Source organism: Schistocerca americana, chromosome 9 (assembly GCF_021461395.2).
Source record: "Schistocerca americana isolate TAMUIC-IGC-003095 chromosome 9, iqSchAmer2.1, whole genome shotgun sequence".
Taxonomy (NCBI): domain Eukaryota; kingdom Metazoa; phylum Arthropoda; class Insecta; order Orthoptera; family Acrididae; genus Schistocerca; species Schistocerca americana.
In genome coordinates, this window is record NC_060127.1 from 137,184,495 (window position 1) to 137,206,289 (window position 21,795).

General features: G+C 42.0%; 1 protein-coding gene across 1 annotated transcript in view; it reads right to left on the reverse strand.

The window, feature by feature from the left end:
* LOC124550919 (fasciculation and elongation protein zeta-2) overlaps window positions 1-21,795 on the reverse strand; it is a 451,515-nt gene that overhangs the window by 151,269 nt on the left and 278,451 nt on the right. The window contains exon 2 of the mRNA XM_047125716.1: window positions 5,913-6,024. Coding sequence (XP_046981672.1) covers window positions 5,913-6,024 — 112 coding nt within the window. The remainder of the gene's footprint in view (window positions 1-5,912; window positions 6,025-21,795) is intronic.

The following is a 21,795-nucleotide window of genomic DNA, read 5'->3' on the forward strand; positions in this document are numbered from 1 at the left end:
TGTGCTGTGCATCCCCTCACAGTACGGAGTTCATACCGCACACACGCGCCGCCAATGGCTGATGGGATACGCGGTGGTCGGTCGTACCTTACGCCGGTATTATACTAACATATTTCTTTGTCAAAGTTGATGTGTCAAAGAAATTTGATGGTGTAATAGGAAAGTTTGTCAAATCTCGCCTGTCATCAAATAAATATGATCAAATCTAGGGCGTCGCCTAAGATTTGTTAATAAAAGTCGTTCGTCTTCTGTTCACTGCAACGTGAAATATAACCACTTCGAGCGCTGGCGTCTCTACAGCTATTTGACGTCTCTGTAGTGTGTTTGTTAACGTGGCTTCAAAGTTGGTTTGTTCCTTCGACTCTTTTTTTTTTTTTAATGAACCTACTTCGACAAGTTAAGAAGCGCTTCATCTGTTCCGTACTTTTTATTAATCTTGTGATTGTTGGAACACCAATTCCATTAATTATTGTCTCGAATGAATTCATTCGAGACAACTTGTAACGGTTTTCGCTGCCATGATGAAAATAACCATTAATTATTCAAAATTAAAAATAGTTATTGCCCATACAGTGCACTAAACATTTACTTACATTCACATATTCCCCTTCAATGCCTTGCAAATTGCTTCACACGTTTTTGGCATTCTTTTGGTTAATGTGCAATGTGATATTTGAGTTCTGTGTCGTAAACCAGCGTAGCTCTCTCATGTATCCAGAAATCATATTGTCACAGTTTACCTGTCTTCGGCACATATAGCATTTCTAAAGAGGATATTCTGTTTTGTAATATGAAAAGCCACTTTAATGAGTAAATGCTGAAATACACTCTCATCTCTTCGTAAGTAATTAAAATTTTAAGACTTAACTTACTGCACTTGCAGGTCTCGTAACAGATTTTGCTGAATGCTTTTATAATCTCGACGTAATACGTAGGGCTTCATCCAAGTGTTTTTCCTTTCTTCCGCCGCTTTTCTTCCAAATACACGCACAATGTAATCGTGGCACTAGCAACTGCAGCGCATAGTAACGCGTTGACGTCCGCCATCTTGAAATTTGGCAAAAAATATGACGACAGTGTAATACCGACCTAAGAAACACAATGCAAAAGGTTGTTCTGAGTTATTCACACGATTTTGGAAAGGCAGAAAATATCAGTGACTGGGGTAAAATCACAGAGGGAGTCCCACAGGATTCAATTTTGCGTCGACTCGTATTCCTTATAGATGTGTATGACCTTCCACTTAACCATTCAACAAGCAAAATTTTTCCGTTTTGCAGACGATACTAATCTTATAATAGATCTCACCAGACAAAAGGCAACAGAAGAGACTGTTTATGGTGTTTCTCAAACACTTATCAAGTGCTCCTCTGAAAATGTACTCTCCGTTACTTTAGAGAAAACACACTTTATTCAGTTCTGTACAGGAAATACAGCCACGACAATAGTTGTAGTACATGAACTGGCGCCAGTAAATAGGGTAGAATGCTCCAGTTTCCTGAGTGTACATTGTGATAGAAACTTGAACTGGAAGAAGCATATTACAGAGCTTCTCAAACAATTAAGTTCAGCTGCTTTTGCTATTTGTATATTTGCTAGTCTTGAAAACAAACGAATCATTCTCCTGGCATATTCTTTTATATGTTTCCACTCAATAATGTGATACGGAATAATTTTCTGGGGTAACTTCATTTAGAAACAAATTACTCAGTACGTAAAAGCGAGCAGTAAAAATAATATGTGGCGTTCGCCTGCGGTCTTCGTATAGTTACATTTTCAAAGAGCTAGGCATTTTAACTGCACCATCACAATATATATATATTCGCTAATGAAATTTATCATAAATAATCCATCATAATTCGAGAAGAATAGTGATGACCACACCTCCACCACTAGAGGAAAAAATGACCTTCATTAGCCAGTACTAAAGTTGTCAGTGACTCAGAAAGAAATTCAATATACAGCAACAAAAAAATTGATTATCTAAAGAATAACATAAAATGCCTGACAGAGAGCAATGCAAGTTTTCAATGTAACCTAAATTCATTTCTCTTGGATAACTCCTTGTATTCAATGCACGATTTTTTAAAAAAAACTGGTAGCCAGTAAGAAAAATGCCACACCTAGGTTTTAAGTATAGTAGCACGGGTAGGACTAAAAAAATGCGACGATGGTTTGATAAGTCTCGTAAAAAAGCAATAAAAATGGTTGTTTCGTAAATAACTCACGTTACATCACGACATAGTCTCCTTTCAGGCATATTCTCTTAGTCCAGCGATCGTCCAGCTTTTTCATCTCGTGGGAAAAATTGGTTCTGTCAACTCTGCAAAATATTCGTTGACAGTAACTATCGTTACCTCGTTTGATGAAAATTTCCCCCAGCAAGCCTAAGTTTCAAGCTAGGAAACAGGAAAAAGTCATTTGGGGCCAAGTGTGGTGTGTAAGGTGGATGAGTAACAAAATTCAAAGCCCAGTTCATGCAGTTTCGTCATTGTTATCGCTGATGTGTGGGATGGTGCTTTATCCTGGTGAGAGAGCACTCTTTTGCCTGCCAACCAAATGGCTCTGAGCAGTATGCGACTTAACTTCTGAGGTCATCAGTCGCCTAGAACTTAGAACTAATTAAACCTAACTAACCTAAGGACATCACACACATCCATGCCCGAGGCAGGATTCGAACCTGCGACCGTAGCGCCCTCTAGGTTCCAGACTGTAGCGCCTAGAACGGCACGGCCACTCCGGCGGCTTGCCTGCCAACCTTGGTCTTTTTACAACTAACGCAAGTTTCAAACGATTCAGCAATGAAGCATAAAAGGGTACAATTATGGTTCTGCCTTTTTCCAAGTAATCTATGACGATTGTTCTTTGGGAATCCCAAGAAACAGTGGCCATCTCCTTACCAGCTGACAAAATCGCCTTTATCTTCTTCGATGCACTTTCACCAGCCTTTGTCCATTGTTTTGACTGCCGTTTTGACTCTGGTGTGTAATGGTGGATCTAGGTTTCACCAAAAGTCACAAATCGGCACAAAAAGTCTTGACGACTGCAATTGAATATCGCCAAACAAAGTGCTGAAATGTGGTGCCGTATGTGCTTTTGGTCGACTGTGAACAATCGCAGCATCCACCTCACACGCAGCTTGTCCATAGCCAATTCTCAGTGCAGAAAGTTATGCATTCGCTCAGTTGAAACGCCTGCAATCTTTGCAGTCACACGAATTTTTATTCGGTGGTCTTGCATTACCATATGATGGATTTTATCAATGGTTTCCTTTGTCGTGGGCTGAACTGGACGCCCTGAGCGCGCTTCGTCTTCGGCTATTGTCCGAGTACGTTTAAATTCATTAATCGAAAAGTAAACGGTCTTCAACGATGGTGCAAAGTCCGCGTGAACTTCAAAGAATTGTTTTTTGATTGGTGCGCCAGTCCACGCCTTCAAATGAAAATTTTTGTTAACAGCACGAAACTCAGTTTCCTCCATTTTTCAACCGCTGTCGACACACTGACAAATCCAGACGGCTGTGAACAATGAACTTACGCTGTACATTGTTGAATTTCTTTACATGATCCTTGCAATAATGAAGCTTCCCTACTACAAAAGCAGAACAAAATTGTTTCATTCTTTCGTGGAAATTTACCAGACTTGCCAAATCACTCTGGTATGTTCGTTGATATTAACACTACATACATATACATACATATAAATGAAGCAGGCAAACAGGAATACAAACGTCTCAAAAATGAGATCGACAGGAAGTGCAAAATGGCTAAGCAGGCATGGCTAGAGGACAAATGTAAGGATGTAGAGGCTTACCTCACTGGGGGTAAGATAGATACTGCCTACAGGAAAATTAAAGAGACCTTTGGGGAAAAGAGAACCACTTGTATGAATATCAAGGGCTCAGATGGAAACCCAGTTCTAAGCAAAGAAGGGAAAGCAGAAAGGTGGAAGGAGTATATAGAAGGACTATACAAGGGCGATTTTCTTGAGGACAATATTATGGAAATGGAAGAGGATGTAGATGAAGATGAAATGGGAGATATGATACTGCGTGAAGAATTTGATAGAGCACTGAAAGACCTAAGTCGAAACAAGGCCCCGGGTGTAGACAACATTCCATTAGAACTACTGACAGCCTTGGGAGACCCAGTCCTGACAAAACTCTACCATCTGGTGAGCAAAATGTATGAGACAGGCGAAATACCCTCAGACTTAAAGAAGAATGTAATAATTCCAATCCCAAAGAAAGCAGGCGCTCACAGATGTGCAAATTATCGAACTATCAGTTTAATAAGTAACGGCTGCAAATTACTAACATGAATTCTTTACAGACTAATGGAAAAACTGGTAGAAGCCGGCCTCGGGGAAGATCAGTTTGGATTCCGTAGAAATATGGGAACACGTGAGGCAATACTGACCCTACGACTTATCTTAGAAGCTAGATTAAGAAAAGGCAAACCTACGTTTCTAGCATTTGTAGACTTGGAGAAAGCTTTTGACAATATTGACTGGAATAATCTATTTCAAATTCTGAAGGTGGCAGGGGTAAAATACAGGGAGCGAAAGGCTATTTACAATTTGTACAGAAACCAGATGGCAGTTATAAGAGTCGAGGGACATGAAAGGGAAGCAGTGGTTGGGAAGGGAGTGAGACAGGGTTGTAGCCTCTCCCCGATGTTATTCAATCTGTATATTGAGCAAGCAGTAAAGAAAACAAAAGAAAAGTTCGGAGTAGGTATTAAAATCCATGGAAAAGAAATAAAAACTTTGAGGTTCGCCGATGACATTGTAATTCTGTCAGAGACAGCATAGGACTTGGAAGAGCAGTTGAACGGAATGGACAGTGTCTTGAAGGGAGGATGTAAGATGAACATCAACAAAAGCAAATCGAGGATAATGGAATGTAGTCGAATTAAGTCGGGCGATGCTGAGGGAATTAGATTAGGAAATGAAAGTTTTGTTATTTGGGGAGCAAAGTAACTGATGATGGTCGAAGTAGAGAGGATATAAAATGTAGACTGGCAATGGCAAGGAAAGCGTTTCTGAAGAAGAGAAATTTGTTAACATCGAGTATAGATTTAAATGTCAGGAAGTCGTTTCTGAAAGTATTTGTATGGAGTGTAGCCATGTATCGAAGTGAAACATGGACGATAAATAGTTTGTACAAGAAGAGAATAGAAGCCTTTGAAATGTGGTGCTACAGAAGAATGCTGAAGATTAGATGGGTAGATCACGTAACTAATGAGGAAGTTTGAATAGAATTGGGGAGAAGAGGAGTTTGTGGCACAACTTGACAAGAAGAAGGTATCGGTTGGTAAGACATGTTCTGAGGCATCAAGGGATCACCAATTTAGTATTGGAGGGCAGCGTGGAGGGTAAAAATCGTAGAGGAAGACCAAGAGATGAATACACTAAACAGATTCAGAAGGATGTAGGCTGCAGTACGTATTGGGAGATGAAGAAGCTTGCACAGGATAGTGTAGCATGGAGAGTTGCATCAAACCAGTCTCAGGACTGAAGACTACAACAACAACAACAACATATACATATCCTAGAAACTTACTCGTTCCACATCATTCGATAAAAAAGCCGTTCAAATGATATATGGCACATGTAACTAACTAACTACCTAACAATCTCAGACAGGGTCTCACGGCCAGTTCATTCACTAATGCTATAGTTCAGAAACAGCTCTTCTCCGGTACCAACCGACAGGCAGTGTTCAGCAATAGGTCTAACGGGATGTTGCCAGTAACGCACACAGAACTAGAGGCTGTCTCATCGTGTCTCACACATGCTCAGCAAGGAACGTGTTTTGAGACCTTAATGAGCCCGGAATATTATGCCGCGCAGCATGGCGTTTATGACACGTGACTCGAATGTGGATGATTGTAACGAGGCGACGTGCTCACCTTATTGTTCTCGTTCAAGTTGAGTGTGGGCATGTGCAGCTTTCGGGCGTAAGACTTGGACCAGTCGATGGGCAGTATGTTCCCGAAGTTCCCTGTGATCGTCCACCACATCCTGAAACACAGACAAGAGAAAAATATGTAACTGTAGCAGATCATAAGGAGAGGCGAGCGAACAATTTCAGACAACAGAAGAAACACAAGGACCTTTGTAAAAAAAGTTTAGGTGGTCGGTTTACTTATTTTTATTTATTTATGCATTTTGGTAACGTTGGTGCTTCCAGGGATCCTCTTACATCTAACCAGATATTCTTACAGAGTTAACCGTACATAACAATAACCAAAGGGTAATGGTATGTAGTCAGAATAAATCAGGAGATTTAATATCGTTAGAGTTAAATCTCAGAAGTTTGCGATAGTGATAATTTTTGCCGTAGTGACAGCAATAATCGAAAACGTTCGCGCGCAGGTTTTGAATTCTGTCAGCCTTCTTTTTTTCTTCGCTCCACTATGAAATACATAATATAAATAATAATAATAATCTACAGAGAATCCACCATTTTGTCCTGGAGGGCTAACGAGTTGGGGCATATACGATTGATGCACACTGACGCCCTATTCTGAACCGCATTGCACCCGTAAATTGTTCGTCTTACTCCATGAGCAAGATAACTTAATATTTCTATTACATTACATTACATTAATATTAATATTATAGGCGTATATATCGGGATGGTCATATGGGCTTTGTAAGTACTAGTATAGTGTAATAGTTGTTTGTACAGGGTGTTTCAAAAATGACCGGTATATTTGAAACGGCAATAAAAACTAAACGAGCAGCGATAGAAATACACCGTTTGTTGCAATATGCTTGGGACAACAGTACATTTTCAGGCAGACAAACTTTCGAAATTACAGTAGTTACAATTTTCAACAACAGATGGCGCTGCAAGTGATGTGAAAGATATAGAAGAGAACGCAGTCTGTGGGTGCGCCATTCTGTACGTCGTCTTTCTGCTGTAAGCGTGTGCTGTTCACAACGTGCAAGTGTGCTGTAGACAACATGGTTTATTCCTTAGAACAGAGGATTTTTCTGGTGTTGGAATTCCACCGCCTAGAACACAGTGTTGTTGCAACAAGACGAAGTTTTCAACGGAGGTTTAATGTAACCAAAGGACCGAAAAGCGATACAATAAAGGATCTGTTTGAAACATTTCAACGGACTGGGAACGTGACGGATGAACGTGCTTGAAAGGTAGGGCGACCGCGTACGGCAACCACAGAGGGCAACGCGCAGCTAGTGCAGCAGGTGATCCGACAGCGGCCTCGGGTTTCAGTTCGCCGTGTTGCAGCTGCGGTCCAAATGACGCCAACGTCCACGTATCGTCTCATGCGCCAGAGTTTACACCTCTATCCATACAAAATTCAAACGCGGCAACCCCTCAGCGCCGCTACCATTGCTGCATGAGAGACATTCGCTAACGATATAGTGCACAGGATTGATGACGGCGATATGCATGTGGGCAGCATTTGGTTTACTGACGAAGCTTATTTTTACCTGGACAGCTTCGTCAATAAGCAGAACTGGCGCATATGGGGAACCGAAAAGCCCCATGTTGCAGTCCCATCGTCCCTGCATCCTCAAAAAGTACTGGTCTGGGCCGCCATTTCTTCCAAAGGAATCATTGGCCCATTTTTCAGATCCGAAACGATTACTGCATCACGCTATCTGGACATTCTTCGTGAATTTGTGGCGGTACAAACTGCCTTAGACGACACTGCGAACACCTCGTGGTTTATGCAAGATGGTGCCCGGCCACATCGCACGGCCGACGTCTTTAATTTCCTGAATGAATATTTCGATGATCGTGTGATTGCTTTGGGCTATCCGAAACATACAGGAGGCAGCGTGGATTGGCCTCCCTATTCGCCAGACATGAACCCCTGTGACTTCTTTCTGTGGGGACACTTGAAAGACCAGGTGTACCGCCAGAATCCAGAAACAATTGAACAGCTGAAGCAGTACATCTCATCTGCATGTGAAGCCATTCCGCCAGACACGTTGTCAAAGGTTTCGGGTAATTTCATTCAGAGACTACGCCATATTATTGCTACGCATGGTGGATATGTGGAAAATATCGTACTATAGAGTTTCCCAGACCGCAGCGCCATCTGTTGTTGAAAATTGTAACTACTGTAATTTCGAAAGTTTGTCTGCCTGAAAATGTACTGTTGTCCCAAGCATATTGCAACAAACGGTGTATTTCTATCGCTGCTCGTTTAGTTTTTATTGCCGTTTCAAATATACCGGTCATTTTTGAAACACCCTGTATATCTGATGATGTGACGATAAAGCCTGTGAGGGCGCTAAACGTTCATTCTCCGACTATTCGTCTATTTTATTCTTACGAACACGCATCTTCGTGAGAGATTTCCCAGAATCTTAATTTTGACCCATAATGTGATCATCTATATTCCACTTTTAGCAGTGCCCGCCTGGGTAGCTGCGCGGTCTAACGTGCTGCTTCCCGAGCGGGAAGGCGTGCCGGTCCCTGGCACGAATCCGCCCCACAGATCAGTGTCGAGGTCCGGTGTGCCGGCCAGCCTGTGGATGGTGTTTAAGGCGGTTTTCCATCTGCGTCGGCGAATGCGGGCTGGTTCCCCTTATTCCGCCTCAGTTACACAAAGTCGGAGATTGCTGCGCAAACACTGTCTCCACGTACGCGTACACCATAATTACTCTACTACCCAAACATTTGGGGTTACACTCGTCTGGAATGAGACGTTCCTGGGGGGAGGGGGGGGGGGGGAGGGGGCGAACCGCACACTAACCCTGGGTTCGATGTGGGGCGGCAGTGGATGAGTGGACTGCTGTAGCCTGTTGTGGGGACGAAGCCTCTCCGTCGTCTCTAGGTCCCTGGTTCCATACAGAATACAGGTAATAGTGGGAAAAGCGTTTCTGAAAAACAGAAATTGGCTAGCATCTGATACAAATGTATGTATTAGGTAATCTTTTCTGAAGGTATCTGTCTGTAGCCGTGTATGGTAGAGAAATGTGGGCGACAAGGAGTACATAGAAATCCAGAACAGAAATTTTTCCAATGTAGTGCTACAGATGAATGCTGGATTAAGTCAGTAGATTGGGTACGTAATGATAAGGCGGCACTAAATGTAATTGGTTAGAAAAGAAATTTATAGCACAAATTGACTGAAAGGATTGGTCGACAGGAGACATCGAAAGGCATCAACAAATCGACAAAGTGCTGATGGAGGGCAGTGTGGGGGTTAAAAATTGTGGCAGAAGATCAAAGCTTGACAACAGTCAGCTGCTTCAAACAGATGTAGGTTGTAGCATGCGTGCACAGTGTAGACTTTCTTGGAGAGTTGCATCAAACCAGTCTTCGGGAAGATAACAACAACAACAACAACAACAACAAGGTACTGTGCCAGCAAAAAGCGTGCCTTATATTTGCTTTTTAGTAAACCAGACGTGTGCCGTCGATGTCAGTGTTTTTAGAGACGGCGGGAACACTGAGGAGCTATGCTTGGAACGAGGTAGGAACTGATTTCCCCGATGCTGCAGCTGGGACGTTTGATTTCACTAGTAAGCAAGCACGCTGCGTCGATTTTGGCGAGTGCGTGGTGGCGCAGAGTGTGGAGCTGGGCAGACACGTCACGTCGCTCCACAGGGGGTTATCTGCCGCGATGACCCCCCCCCCCCCCCCCCCCCCACGCCCGCCCCGCTCCACCCGGCCAAACTGCAACATGTCTAATCGGCCAGACTGCTACACCACTGGCGAATAAGAAACCGGCTGGCCTGGCCCCACACTTATTACGCAGTAACTCGAAGCAGTCACACAAATGGGCTCCCTGTCTTTTTTTAGTCGACGTGTAAAAGCCTCCGTAAACGATCACACATTTTGCCAAATTTAACAATGTTTGCTTAATATTTGACCGTGTACGGTGCAGTTTGACGTGTTTGTCAAGCGTAGATCGTGTTTGACTTGTTTGCGAGAAATTTTGATTGCCAGAAAGTTTGACAAGATGGCGGACGTGATTTGTGTCGATGTTTCGCCGCATACGTTTAATGAAAAATTGTTTTACTACGTTTATCTCACTGTATCGTGAGTTTCCACGACTTTGGAAACTACGATCGAGTATAAACACTAACAGCATAGACTACTACCAAAATGTAGAGGTATCACATCTTTCCCAGACATATACACTGAACAGCCAAAGAAACTGGTACACCGGCCTAATATCGTGTAGGGCCCTGCGAGCAACCAGAAGTGCCGCAACACGACGTGGCATGGACCGACACCCCCGGGATAACAAGGCCGTCCAGCAGTGTTAGTGACGTCACACTAAGCGGCCCATAGCCGACGCAGCAGTCCACGGACACCTCCGTACAGACGCGCCTGATGCTAACGATCTTCTGTCCGTCATACAGAAAGGAGCGAACTATAATTCGAACCAAAGGCCAAATTATATATATTCTTGTAAACAGCATAAAGGTTTATACCGAAATACCGATTACATATATGGGCAGGAATAGGTTCTAGAACTCCTCTGAAAAGTGTTTATCTTCAGTACCAGAATGAACATCAAATTGTCAGGTTTTCTAAATAGAAAAGCACTTTGTTAGTAACAGACAGCAATAATGAGACTTGCAGTTGGTGATTTCTACGTGGAAAAGGAAATAAGCTGTAGAGAGATTGAAAATGGTAAGTGAAGAGAGCCTCTGCCTTTTGCTCACGTTCTTACATGTAATGCACTTGGTTGTTTTTCATTCGTACCTTTCATAACATTTTTAATATTGTTTCAAGAAGTGTATCTTCAATAGCAGAGTGAACTTCAAATTGTCAGGCATTTCTTAAAGGAAAAAGCAGTCCCTTAATATCACAGTGCAAGACAGAATCTTGTGTTCAGTGATGTCTATGTTAAAAGGAGAATATTTGATATCTATCTTTTGTTTCCATTCTTTATTACTGGGGATACGTTTGTAAAAATTCTTGAAAAGAGCTGTCACCATGAACATATGAGTAAATTCACAATAGTCATGTGTTTTATGAGATAAAGCGAACTCTTGTTACCTTATTGTGAACGAAAGTTGTGAGGGTTTTGCTATGTATGACAGTGTTTAAGATAACTTACTTTCAGTGTAATAGCTTGAAAATGTTAAGTCCTGCTGTCAGTTGGCATTTGCCACCACCTGTATGCGAGATTTAAAGCTAAATAGTGTTCTGACAATTATAAAAGAGTTGCAAAGTTCCTCAATCGATTAAACTTATTCCTGCCCGTATATGTAATCGGTATTTCGTTATGAACCTTTATTCTGTTTACAAGAATATATATAATTTGGTCTTTGGTTCGAATTATAGTTCGCTCCTTTCTGTATGACGGACAGAAGATGGTTAGCATCAGGCGCGTCTGTACGGAGGTGTCCGTGGACTGCTGCGTCGGCTATGGGCCGCTTAGTGTGACGTCACTAACACTGCTGGACGGCCTTGTTATCCCGGGGGTGTCGCATGGACTCGACTAATGTTTGAAGTAGTGCTGGAGGGAACTGACACCATGAATCCTGCAGGGCGATCCATAAATCCGTAAGAGTACGAGGGGGTGGAGATCTCTTCTGAACAGTACGTTGCAAGGCACTCCAGATATGTTCAACAATGTTCATGTCTGGGGAGTTTGGTGGCCAGCGGAAATGTTTAAACTCAGAAAAGTGTTCCTGGGGCCACTCTGTAGCAATTCTCGACGTGTCGGGTGTTGCATTGTCCTGCTGGAATTGCCTGAGTCCATAGGAACGCACAATGGACGTGAATGACTGGAGATGATCAGACAGCGTGCTTACGTACTTGTCACCTGTCAGAGTCGTATCCAGATGTATCAGGAGTCCCATGTCACTCCAACCACTCACGGCCTACACCATTACAGAGCCTCCACCAGTTTGAACAGTCCCCTGCTGAAATGCAGGGTCCAAGGACTCATGTGGTTGTCTCCATACATGTACACGGCCATCCGCTCGATACAATTTGAAACGAGACTCGTCCAACCAGGCAATACGTTTCCAGTCATCAACAGTTGAATGTCAGTGTTGACGGGCCCAGGCGAGGCGTGAAGATTTGTGTCGTGCAGTCATCAAGGGTACCCTAGTGGCCTTCGAAAGCCCGTATCGATGATGTTTCGCTGTATGGTTCGCACGTTGACACTTATAGATGGCCCAGCAATTTAAGGAAGGGTTGCACTTCCGTCACATTGAACGATTCGCTTCAGTCGTCGTTGGTTCCGTCCTTGCAGGATCTTTTTCCGGCCTCAGCCATGTCGGAGTTTGACGTTTTAGCGGATTCCTGATACTCGCGGTACACTCGTGAAATGGTCGTACGGGAAAATCCCCACGTCTCACTCGGAAAGGTGTGGCCCATCGCTCGTGCTCCGACTATAACACCACGTTCAAACTCACTTAAATCTTGATGACCTGCCATTGTAGCAGCAGTAACCGATCTAACAACTGCGCCAGACGCTTGTTGTCTCATATAGGCGTTGCCGACAGCAGCACCGTATTCTGCCTGTTTCGTATCTCTGTACGAGTATTTGAATTCGCTTGCCTATATCGGTTTCTTTGGCCCTTCAGCGTATTACGCTGCAAAAGGTTTTGAAAAAGATCAATATTTTAGTATACAGTAACAGTAACATGCATGCCGAAGTGGAACGTCATAAAAGAAATCGTAGTTCTGCGGTTCTTCCACGGACGATGTGGGCTATATGTTCCCATATTATGGTATTTTAATGAATTGTAGTATTTTAATGAATTATCATTAGAGGCTGAAGTAGAAGAGAGTAAATTTTCGCATACTTGTGTCCTTTTTTTCAGTGTGAGGGCGAAGTAACGCTAAACAAGTTATAAGGCGTTTCGCTGTGCATCCATACAAAGTTGATGTAATCGTTAGGTTCTGAGTGTAACATTTCCAGTAACAGGTTCTCAGTTCTGTATATTTCTCACTCATTTTAAACAATTCCCTGGAACAGCGTCTTTTTTCTTCTGCTGTAAACACAGCGCCAGAGTCAATGTTAGAAACGCTTTATGTGCATTTGTGGCCATTCCCACTGTACTGCCAAAATACAGCATACACGGAAAGCGTCTGCTTGTAAAGTAAGTTTAAATCGACAAAGTTTCCTTTTTACGTGTACGGGCTCATTTGACACATCCATAGCTACATAGCAGCTCTTTTATGGGGGCCTTAACAAGTTTTTACAATTTTCATTGTCCATGCGAAGAAAGTTGATGTACTCATCGGACTCTGAGACGAAGAATTCCTTTCGCAGATTTTCGTGAGTAAATCCCTAATCTTAAGCCATCCCTGGACCACCATCTTGTTTTCTTCTTCTTCTTTACACACAGTGCCAAAGTCAATGCCAGGACTACTTTGTCCGGTTTTGTGGCAGTTCTCACTACTATCAAAATATGAGCACGAAGAGCGCCTGTTTCGAAGTGAGGTTAGACTGACAAACATTGTTTGATCGTGTACGGGCTTGCTCGGCAAATCCGTCGCTAGATAAAAGTGATTTTTGTCAAACATGTTTGATCGCTTACGGGGCCTTAACACCACAGTACGAGTACCAACGCACACAGTTCATCCACAAAATGTACAATTTCGACTCCAAGACTTCCAAAAACAAAACTGGAACAAGTTACAGGGCCTGCCGAATACATCAACGTCTACATCTACATTATTGCGTATCAATTCATAATTAAGTGTCTGGCTGTGAACCACCTTCAAGCTATTTTTGTACCGTTCCACTCTCTAACATCGCGCGGGAAAAACGAGCAATATTTCCGAACGCTCTCAGAGTTCTTTTGTTTTATCATGATGACCATTTCTTCCTATGTAGGTGGACGCCAACAGAATATTTTCATAAACGGAGGAGAAAGTTGGTGATTGAAATTTCACGAGAAGATCCTGCTGCAACGAGAAGCGTAATTTTTTAATGTTAGCGACCCCAATTCGTTTATCATATCCGTGGCATTCGCCCCCCTATTTCCTATCTGATACAAATCCCACACCACACAGCTCTCGGACCAGTGTTTTAATCAGCGTGCAGCTTTACGTAGACGCACGTCAACTGCACTAGCAGGCGCTACAAGAGGGACGTTGAGCGTCACGGAGAAGATCGTTGTTCAAGTTCCCAGAGCGCAGGCTCTAAGAAGAGTTGGACAACAATATCACTCCCTTACACATCCTTCTCACGAAATGACAACGAGGCGAGAATTAGGGAAACGCACCCACCGCAAGGTGGCTTGCGGAGTAGACGTCCAGTTGTACATGTAGACACAACTCTCGTCCTATATGATGAGAGTTTGGAACTGTTTTCTGTACATATTCGTTTTCGCCGGTGTACTGCTAGCTGGGAATCGTCATCACTTTCGTGCAATCGATACTGGAACACGAATATTAAAGGACACGCGTTACTGGCGATAACAGCGGTCAGCATATCTCGATTCTACTACGACTGTCGAGTCACGCGGTCGATACATGTGGTCGGTACGGGACGCCGTTCTGCAGGTCACTTCCCCCCCCCCCCCCTCCTGTCCCCTCCCCTCTCGCCCTCACCGCAGCTGATAATCGCGCAAGGTCTCCGAAAGGAAAACACTGTTGCGCGACGTCCCCTGACTTAGCGAATTCCCACAGTGCACTTCTTTCGACGCTCTAAACAAGTTATTCAGAAAGAAAGAACAGATTTCAATTGTTTATCACAGACGGACTATGAAAGGCAGGAACACATCGCGCGTACCACAGAACAGATTTCAGTTGTTTATTACAGACAGGACTGTATCAGACGTGCGTGGCCGACCAGCTCCCTTCCCTTTTCATATGCAACCAACTTCCAAGAATTTTGTATGCCAGTCATAAATCTGCTTACGCAGAGACGGTTTCTTGCTGGATCGTCGGCGGAATGAACGTTGCACTTGAACGGTGGATTGACTTGGCTCAAATTGCAACACAAAATGATTTATCTTGTCGTGCAGTCGCCATGTTGGTACAAAGTACAAACAAACTGCAGCGCTGCTGTGTCAAAACTCTGAACCTTCCCCTATCCAATGACATGCGCAATGTCTTTCTATCTTTTACAGTTTGTCTGTAAGGAACAATTGAAAACTGTTCTTTCCTTTTGAATGGGAGCTGCCTCATTTTTCTTCCGTGTTTCTCAATACGTCTCTTTTTTCTTCCTTGTTTCTCACTACACCTAAAGAACCCCACAGTCGAGCGACCCGTCGCACGTGCTTGCGATCGCTTCATAGGTCGAAAGTGTGTGGCAAATCGTCGAGATCGGTCGCTGATCGCATGGAAATGCCAGCCAGTCTGATAGACTGCATGCGATCCGTGTATGCTATATGACTGCCTGGCTGGTTACCAGCTATCAGTTTGTTGCGTTTCGTTGCGTATTTCGTTTCGTTTCGCCCTCGTCGAATAACAACTTTACATTAAATTATTTATTCAACGACCACGAACTACTTTGAAAAGTGCAATTGATGCCAGAGTTGCCATTTATATTTAGACTAATACAAAACAGACCCTCCGATCTTGTAGTGGCTAGCACTTTGAAGGCTGTGCTAAAGAAGTAGGGTAGTTGAGAAGGCCATAGCAATAGTGATGATATACTGAGCATCGTCTGATGATTGTGAGTTGTTTATGAAACAACTACACGAATTATTCAAGTTTCTAGGTTCCAAACAGGATGACGTATCGGTAATGTAAAATGAAGTGGACATTTTGATTAAATGTTCGGGGCAGATCTATTATTACATCTCAAGTTTCTTCTCGTTTCATAGAATCTCCTCATACTATAAATTGCGGTAATTAGCAGTGCTACTATTGGCAACATTTTTACAGAAATATGCTGATTGGAAAACAAATTGTGTAAATATTTGCCATATCCATAATACGAGACTAATGAATGAGAAAGTAACAAATGAAATTCTTGTAGAAAGCCTACGTTTATGGAATGTACAGTAAAAACTTGCCAAAATTGTGACCACGCATGAAGATCTGTCTCTGTGTATAAGTGACAAGCAATGCAAAGAAGACTTGTAATTGTGTGTGCTGGCAGTATTTGTTAAACAGAGTAATTGAATTTTATATGCTTAATATGTTGTCTGCAGTTTCATTGAGAAATTGTATTTATTCTCAAATTGTTATTTGAATTAAATAAATGTGTTTCTAAACTAACAGTTTTTTATAAATAAAGTATAAAAAATAGGGTTCAAACCATAACGCGTTAGGTTTTTTTCATATGCAACTATGAAACAAATTCTTAGTGGTTGTCACTTGTGATTATTGATATTTCTAGCCATTCAATTAATTTTTTTGAACATTCAATGTGGTAATTTATGTTGTATGCGTTCGAAGGTATTAATCAAAGAATATTTAAACTTTCCACGGCTTTTATTTAATTTCTATATAACAAATGTTTCTTGATGTCTCCTAGACTACACGTGGATGGTAAAGTAAGTTCTATTTTACCTGGGCAGTTAAGGGTTAATCCCATTCAAATGGCACATTCACGAGTACGGTTTTACCTACAGCTTGACAGGTTAGCAATAGAAGTATTTACGTGTAATGGTTGTATCAGTACTCACGTTGAATAATGAAAGTAACGCGCAACGAACAGTTTGTAACGGGCGCATGCCTCGACAATGCCGAATACATGCGGCAGGAAATTTAGGCGTTTACTTTCACAGCCGCAACGATTAGACTCGGCGTACAGCACGAATTGGGGAACGCGTGTTCTTTTCCAAAGGAACAAAACCGGCATTCGCCTGAAGAGCTTCATGGAAACCTAGGTATGGCTGACAGAACGGGGATTTGAAGCGCCGTCCTTCGGAATGCGACTGAACTGTCTTCAACCAGTGCGCTTGCGCGCTCTGCCCACCACAGAAGCGTTACTTCATATTTCTTATGCAGCCCGCGAACACCTGCAGCGAATATTCGTTTGGCTCCGGTGTATTGTAGTGTAGCCTCTGTTGTTTGCTAACAATCCCGACTCGCCTGTTGAGCGTTTTCACTGTCAGCACACGTTGCGCATACGTATACTTATCCGTGTTGACGAACATAGTCGTAGCTGCTAAAATGCACCGCGATGTACAAAGATCTTCACGTAATGTCGACACAGGCTTGCCTATCATCCACAGTTATCTCGATTTCGGTTCTCCGTGATTTTGCCGACATCATTCCAGACAAATGGTGCCGTAATTCCTACTGACAAGCCATAGCTTCCTTTGCTATTAAGCTCTCATGTGCTACACATTTAATACACTATATGTAATATACTATAACACAGTATATTTATTTATGCTCTGCATTCTTATATAAAGACAAGTCCTTGTTCAAACTTGTTACAAAAAAATTTCGAAAACTACTTGACCAATTTACTTCAATTTTTTACACGATACCCTAATGAACATTCGGATGGACATTGGCTATAATTTTTTGTAAAACATGTAATACAGCAATATATCTGTAATATATGAAGGGAGAAAGTTGTTACCAAAAAATATCGAAGAGTTATTGACTGAGTTACTTCAAATTTTTACATGATACTGTGCTGAACGTCTGAACATTCGGACGTTACATAGGCTATATCTTTTTCTTAATATGTACAATATATGAATACATATGTAATATACAAAGGTAAAAAGTCATTGCCAAAAATCTCGAGAAATTCTTGGCCGATATACTTCAAATTTTTACACTTTACATTCAGATGGACATTGGGTACATATTTTTTTTAAACAACAATGCACAGGTTTTCCACTAAAATCGACCGTGGGAAAAAAATGCTGGCTTTTCTCTACTGTGATAATTTGCGGTTTTGTTTTCTTTCTTGCATTCAGTTTAACTGCGTTAGCGGGGCATTTAAACCAGTAGTCAAACTCTTCCTCCTATACATATTCTTTCTCGTCATATATATTTTTAAACTAAAATTTTGTACACAACGTTGTGCTGCTTCGTTTTCTTCCTCGGAGTCTATTTCAACATAGAACAGGAAAGTTGTATTTAAGACTTATCGACGTATGATTAGAATAATACTACCGAATCTGAATTTGCAATAACAATGAACGAGGCTCAGGGTCATGGAGAAGGGGGAATAGGATTGGGGGGGGGGGGGGGGGGGGAGAAGGGGACATGGAATGTAAAAGGTGGGGGGGGGGGCAAAAAATTTCAGACGGCGGGAGGTAAAGGTAATTAGCACACAGGTCTAATTCCCATACATATTTTGCAATTGCAAAGCATTTTCTGGTTCGCTAGTATAGTTGCAAATATCATATGCAATGCTTACGTTGAGAAGTTTAGCAAGTTAACATGATTCTGACCATTTTAAAACTATACATTATTTAACGCCAACTTGCAACATGCCTGCATATAACTACGCAGCGTTGAAGGAATATTCTGCAGAAAATTTCACAAAATCTATTTCAGTACCTACGACATAAAGTTGTAACAAGCGAAACCTATACGTCTTGATCTATGGAATGAGAACTACGAGATCCGCCTTCAGCACAGGAGAATTCAGACCAAGTGGAAAGCCTGTCGATGAATTGCAACCTACTGAGCAGATTAAAGCGGTTTACAAAATTTTAATACCTTATTGAGTGAGTTTCTAGATTAAAAATCCGAAAGAGATTGCTTTATGAAAACATCCAGTAGCCTGCCTGACATTCCGACTGAAAACGAGTAGATTAATGTATCTTAAACAGGACAGGAAAAAAGTTCTGCTTCAAAGTGACTCACTCTACACAGCGATGAATGCTGCATTGAAAAGCATAGTACGATGTTCATCCAAATATGGTAATGAAAGGGAATTCCGTTAAAAAAGAGTGATAGTGTTCTTTATCTTTTGAAAAAGGATTATGACAACAACTGGAAAGATGATACTTGTTTGGGCTTTTATAAACACCTAATTAATCCTGAGACCGGAACCGAAACTCAGAGCAGCGTTACTACTGAGGTAGCATGTGAACCAATGATTCAGCCTCCTGCTCCCCATTTTTCAAAATTGTGTATCTAACATTAAAATGTGTTACGCTACACAAAAACATGTTCCAAGTGCAGAGTGTAGTGTGAAATATTGTAAAAGTAATAATTATAGCTGTAGCACACAAATGAAGTTATTACACACATCTTTCTTTCAAAAATCTCATTGTCCTTTCATGTTTGTATTCAAAGCTCTCTGGCTGCATATTTATGTTTTAAAATGCACATTATCCGAACTGTAATGTGTTATAGGGATGTAGTCTTTCGTCCCCCTGTTCAGTCTATACATCGAAGAAGCAATGCCTAAAACAAAGATGAAAGAGTGTCAATGACAAGATTCGCTGATGACATTGCTATCTTCATTGAAAATAAAGAAGAATTACAGAACCTGCTGAGCGGAATGAACAGCCTAATGAGAAAAGGATATGGATTGAGAGTATATCGAAGAAAGACGAAAGTAATGAGAACTGGCTGAAATGAGAACAGCGAGAAACTTAACATCGAAACTGGGCACCGCAAAGTAGATTAAGTTAAGAAATTCCGCTACTGATGGAAAAGCAAGAAAAAAGCACACAAGTACAGGTAAATAGGCCATTCCTGGGCAAAAGGAGTCCACTAGTATCAAACAAAGGCCTTAATTTGAGGAAGAAATTTCTGAGAATGTACATATTGGAGCACAGCATTGTGTAGTGGTGGAACATGGACTGTTGGAAAATCGAAACGGAGAAGAATCGAAGTGTTTTCCACAGAATCGATGACGAAAGGAATATATGGAAAACACTGACAAGAAGAAGGGACAGGATGAGAGGTCCTCTGTGAAGATATCAAGAAATTACTTACATGGTACTAGATGAGGTGTAGAGAGTAAAAACTGTAGGAAAAGGCAGAAATTGGAATACATCCAGAAAAAACTGAGGACGTAGGGTAGCATTGCTTCTCTGAGATTAAGAGGTTAGTACAGCACGGGTTTGGAAGCGTACAAGAATAATTCTAAATACAAGGAAGTATACATGACCTAAAAAAAAAAAAGAAAAGAAAAAGAAAAACGGAGTAATACCGATAAGCAGGAAATTTTTTATATCTTATTCTCATTTTCTGGCAAATTTAGAAAACTGAAAACTATGGTTTCTGATTCTAGAACCCTAGAGCGTGGTTATTTCATAAATTTCTGGGCTATTCACTTTGCTCATAATGCTTTATTATGTCGTCAGTCACACAAATAAGAATTATTGGGCCCTTGCATTGATAAATCGGCAAGTAAGATATATTCTCCTATGTGCTATAAAGACCAGCCTTGAATCTCTGAGTAATTCTTTCCAGCAATTAATTGACTATGCTTGCATAAGCGCAATTTGGTGACACTGCTAACCGTAGTCGTCCGCAGCGGGATGGGGTAGGGGAGGGGGTGGGGGGGGGTCGGGGAACTGGAGTACCGATTTTTTACGCATTACAAATTGCCGTACACCATAGATAACTATCATTTCTGTAGGGTAGATTAGGTTTTTTGTGTCGTTTATAACCGATACGTGTCGAAATCAACTCAATTGTATTTGAAGCAGTGGTTCTACAGACTTTTGCAATAATTCTTGCCGTTGTGCTGTGTATTTGGGGCTGCAGTTCTATCAACTTGTCCGTCGAATCCCGAAATTTTAGTGTGATGCAATAATTCTTGCCGTTATGCTATGTTAGTGTCAATGGTCGTGCTTTCTCTGTTACGTATAAACAATTGCCATGCCAAACGGTCAAGCACTCCCCGCGATAACACGTCTGACACTCGTTGGTCTGTGAGGCTATCGCTATCAAATAGAAGAAAAAAAGGAAGAATTCGCTTTATCACATCTGTCACGAAAACAAGAGGCTCGGGTTCTATTCAGCGCGGTATTTATCTTCCTGTTGCTGTTTGTTACAGTGTACGCCATCTATTAGCATTCTGCAGAAACTAAGCTGCGCTGTTTCGCCGACAGATCGCGCCGTATGCCACAACTTCTGCGCAAGCATCTCGCCGCCAGTTTTTCGAAGTTGCGCAGGACTTCCATTCACAGTTAGCAACAAGAAACGTCTTTTTGTGAATGAAGCCTCATGTTGGCAAGTTAGCAAAACCAAGTACATCTACTGTCGCCAAGTCGTGTTCCATATGCAAACAAACTGAACTGTAAAGCAAGGCAAAGCCGCGTAAGTTGGGCGGTTTCCATGACTTCGCGCGCTCACTTCCTCCTCGACCCAAATTAGGTAATCGCTGTAGGTTGACGGAACATGTGTCACTGGCAAACTTGCTATCTCAGCAGCCGGTCTTTACCGACTTGTCAAGCAGTTAAGATTGCCGCCGACCTGTTACAAAAAGGAATTTTCCATTCAGTAGGACGCTGAGTCCAATTAGCCGTTGCACGTTATCAGACAAGCGACAAGTGTAGGCTTTTAGGGCATGCAGTAAGTGATGCGTCGTTCGAAATCTGCCCCTTGAGTTCCAGTACTGATTCCTTCCAAGGCTGCCGCATTACACAGGAATACCATACAAATTTTACAGAAATTATCGGTGCACCTTTAACGTATGTCTGATTCTTGAACTGTTTTCTGTTAGGTTTTGTACTCATTTCTGCATCTACATAAGTACTCTGCAAACTATAGTGAAGTGTGTGATCGAGGGTACTTTCCCGATTCCAATCGCGTATGGAGCATGGGAATAATGACTGTTGAAATGTCTTTTTTCTTTGTCGTTGTTTCATTCTCCTCGCCTCACGAGGGCAGGGGTGTACTGTCAGCAGTAACAATTCGCAGCTGAACAGTCCAGTCAACGGTTTTGGAAATTTAAAACAGTATTTTCTTTAATTCGTGTTAGGAAAATTGAACATTTT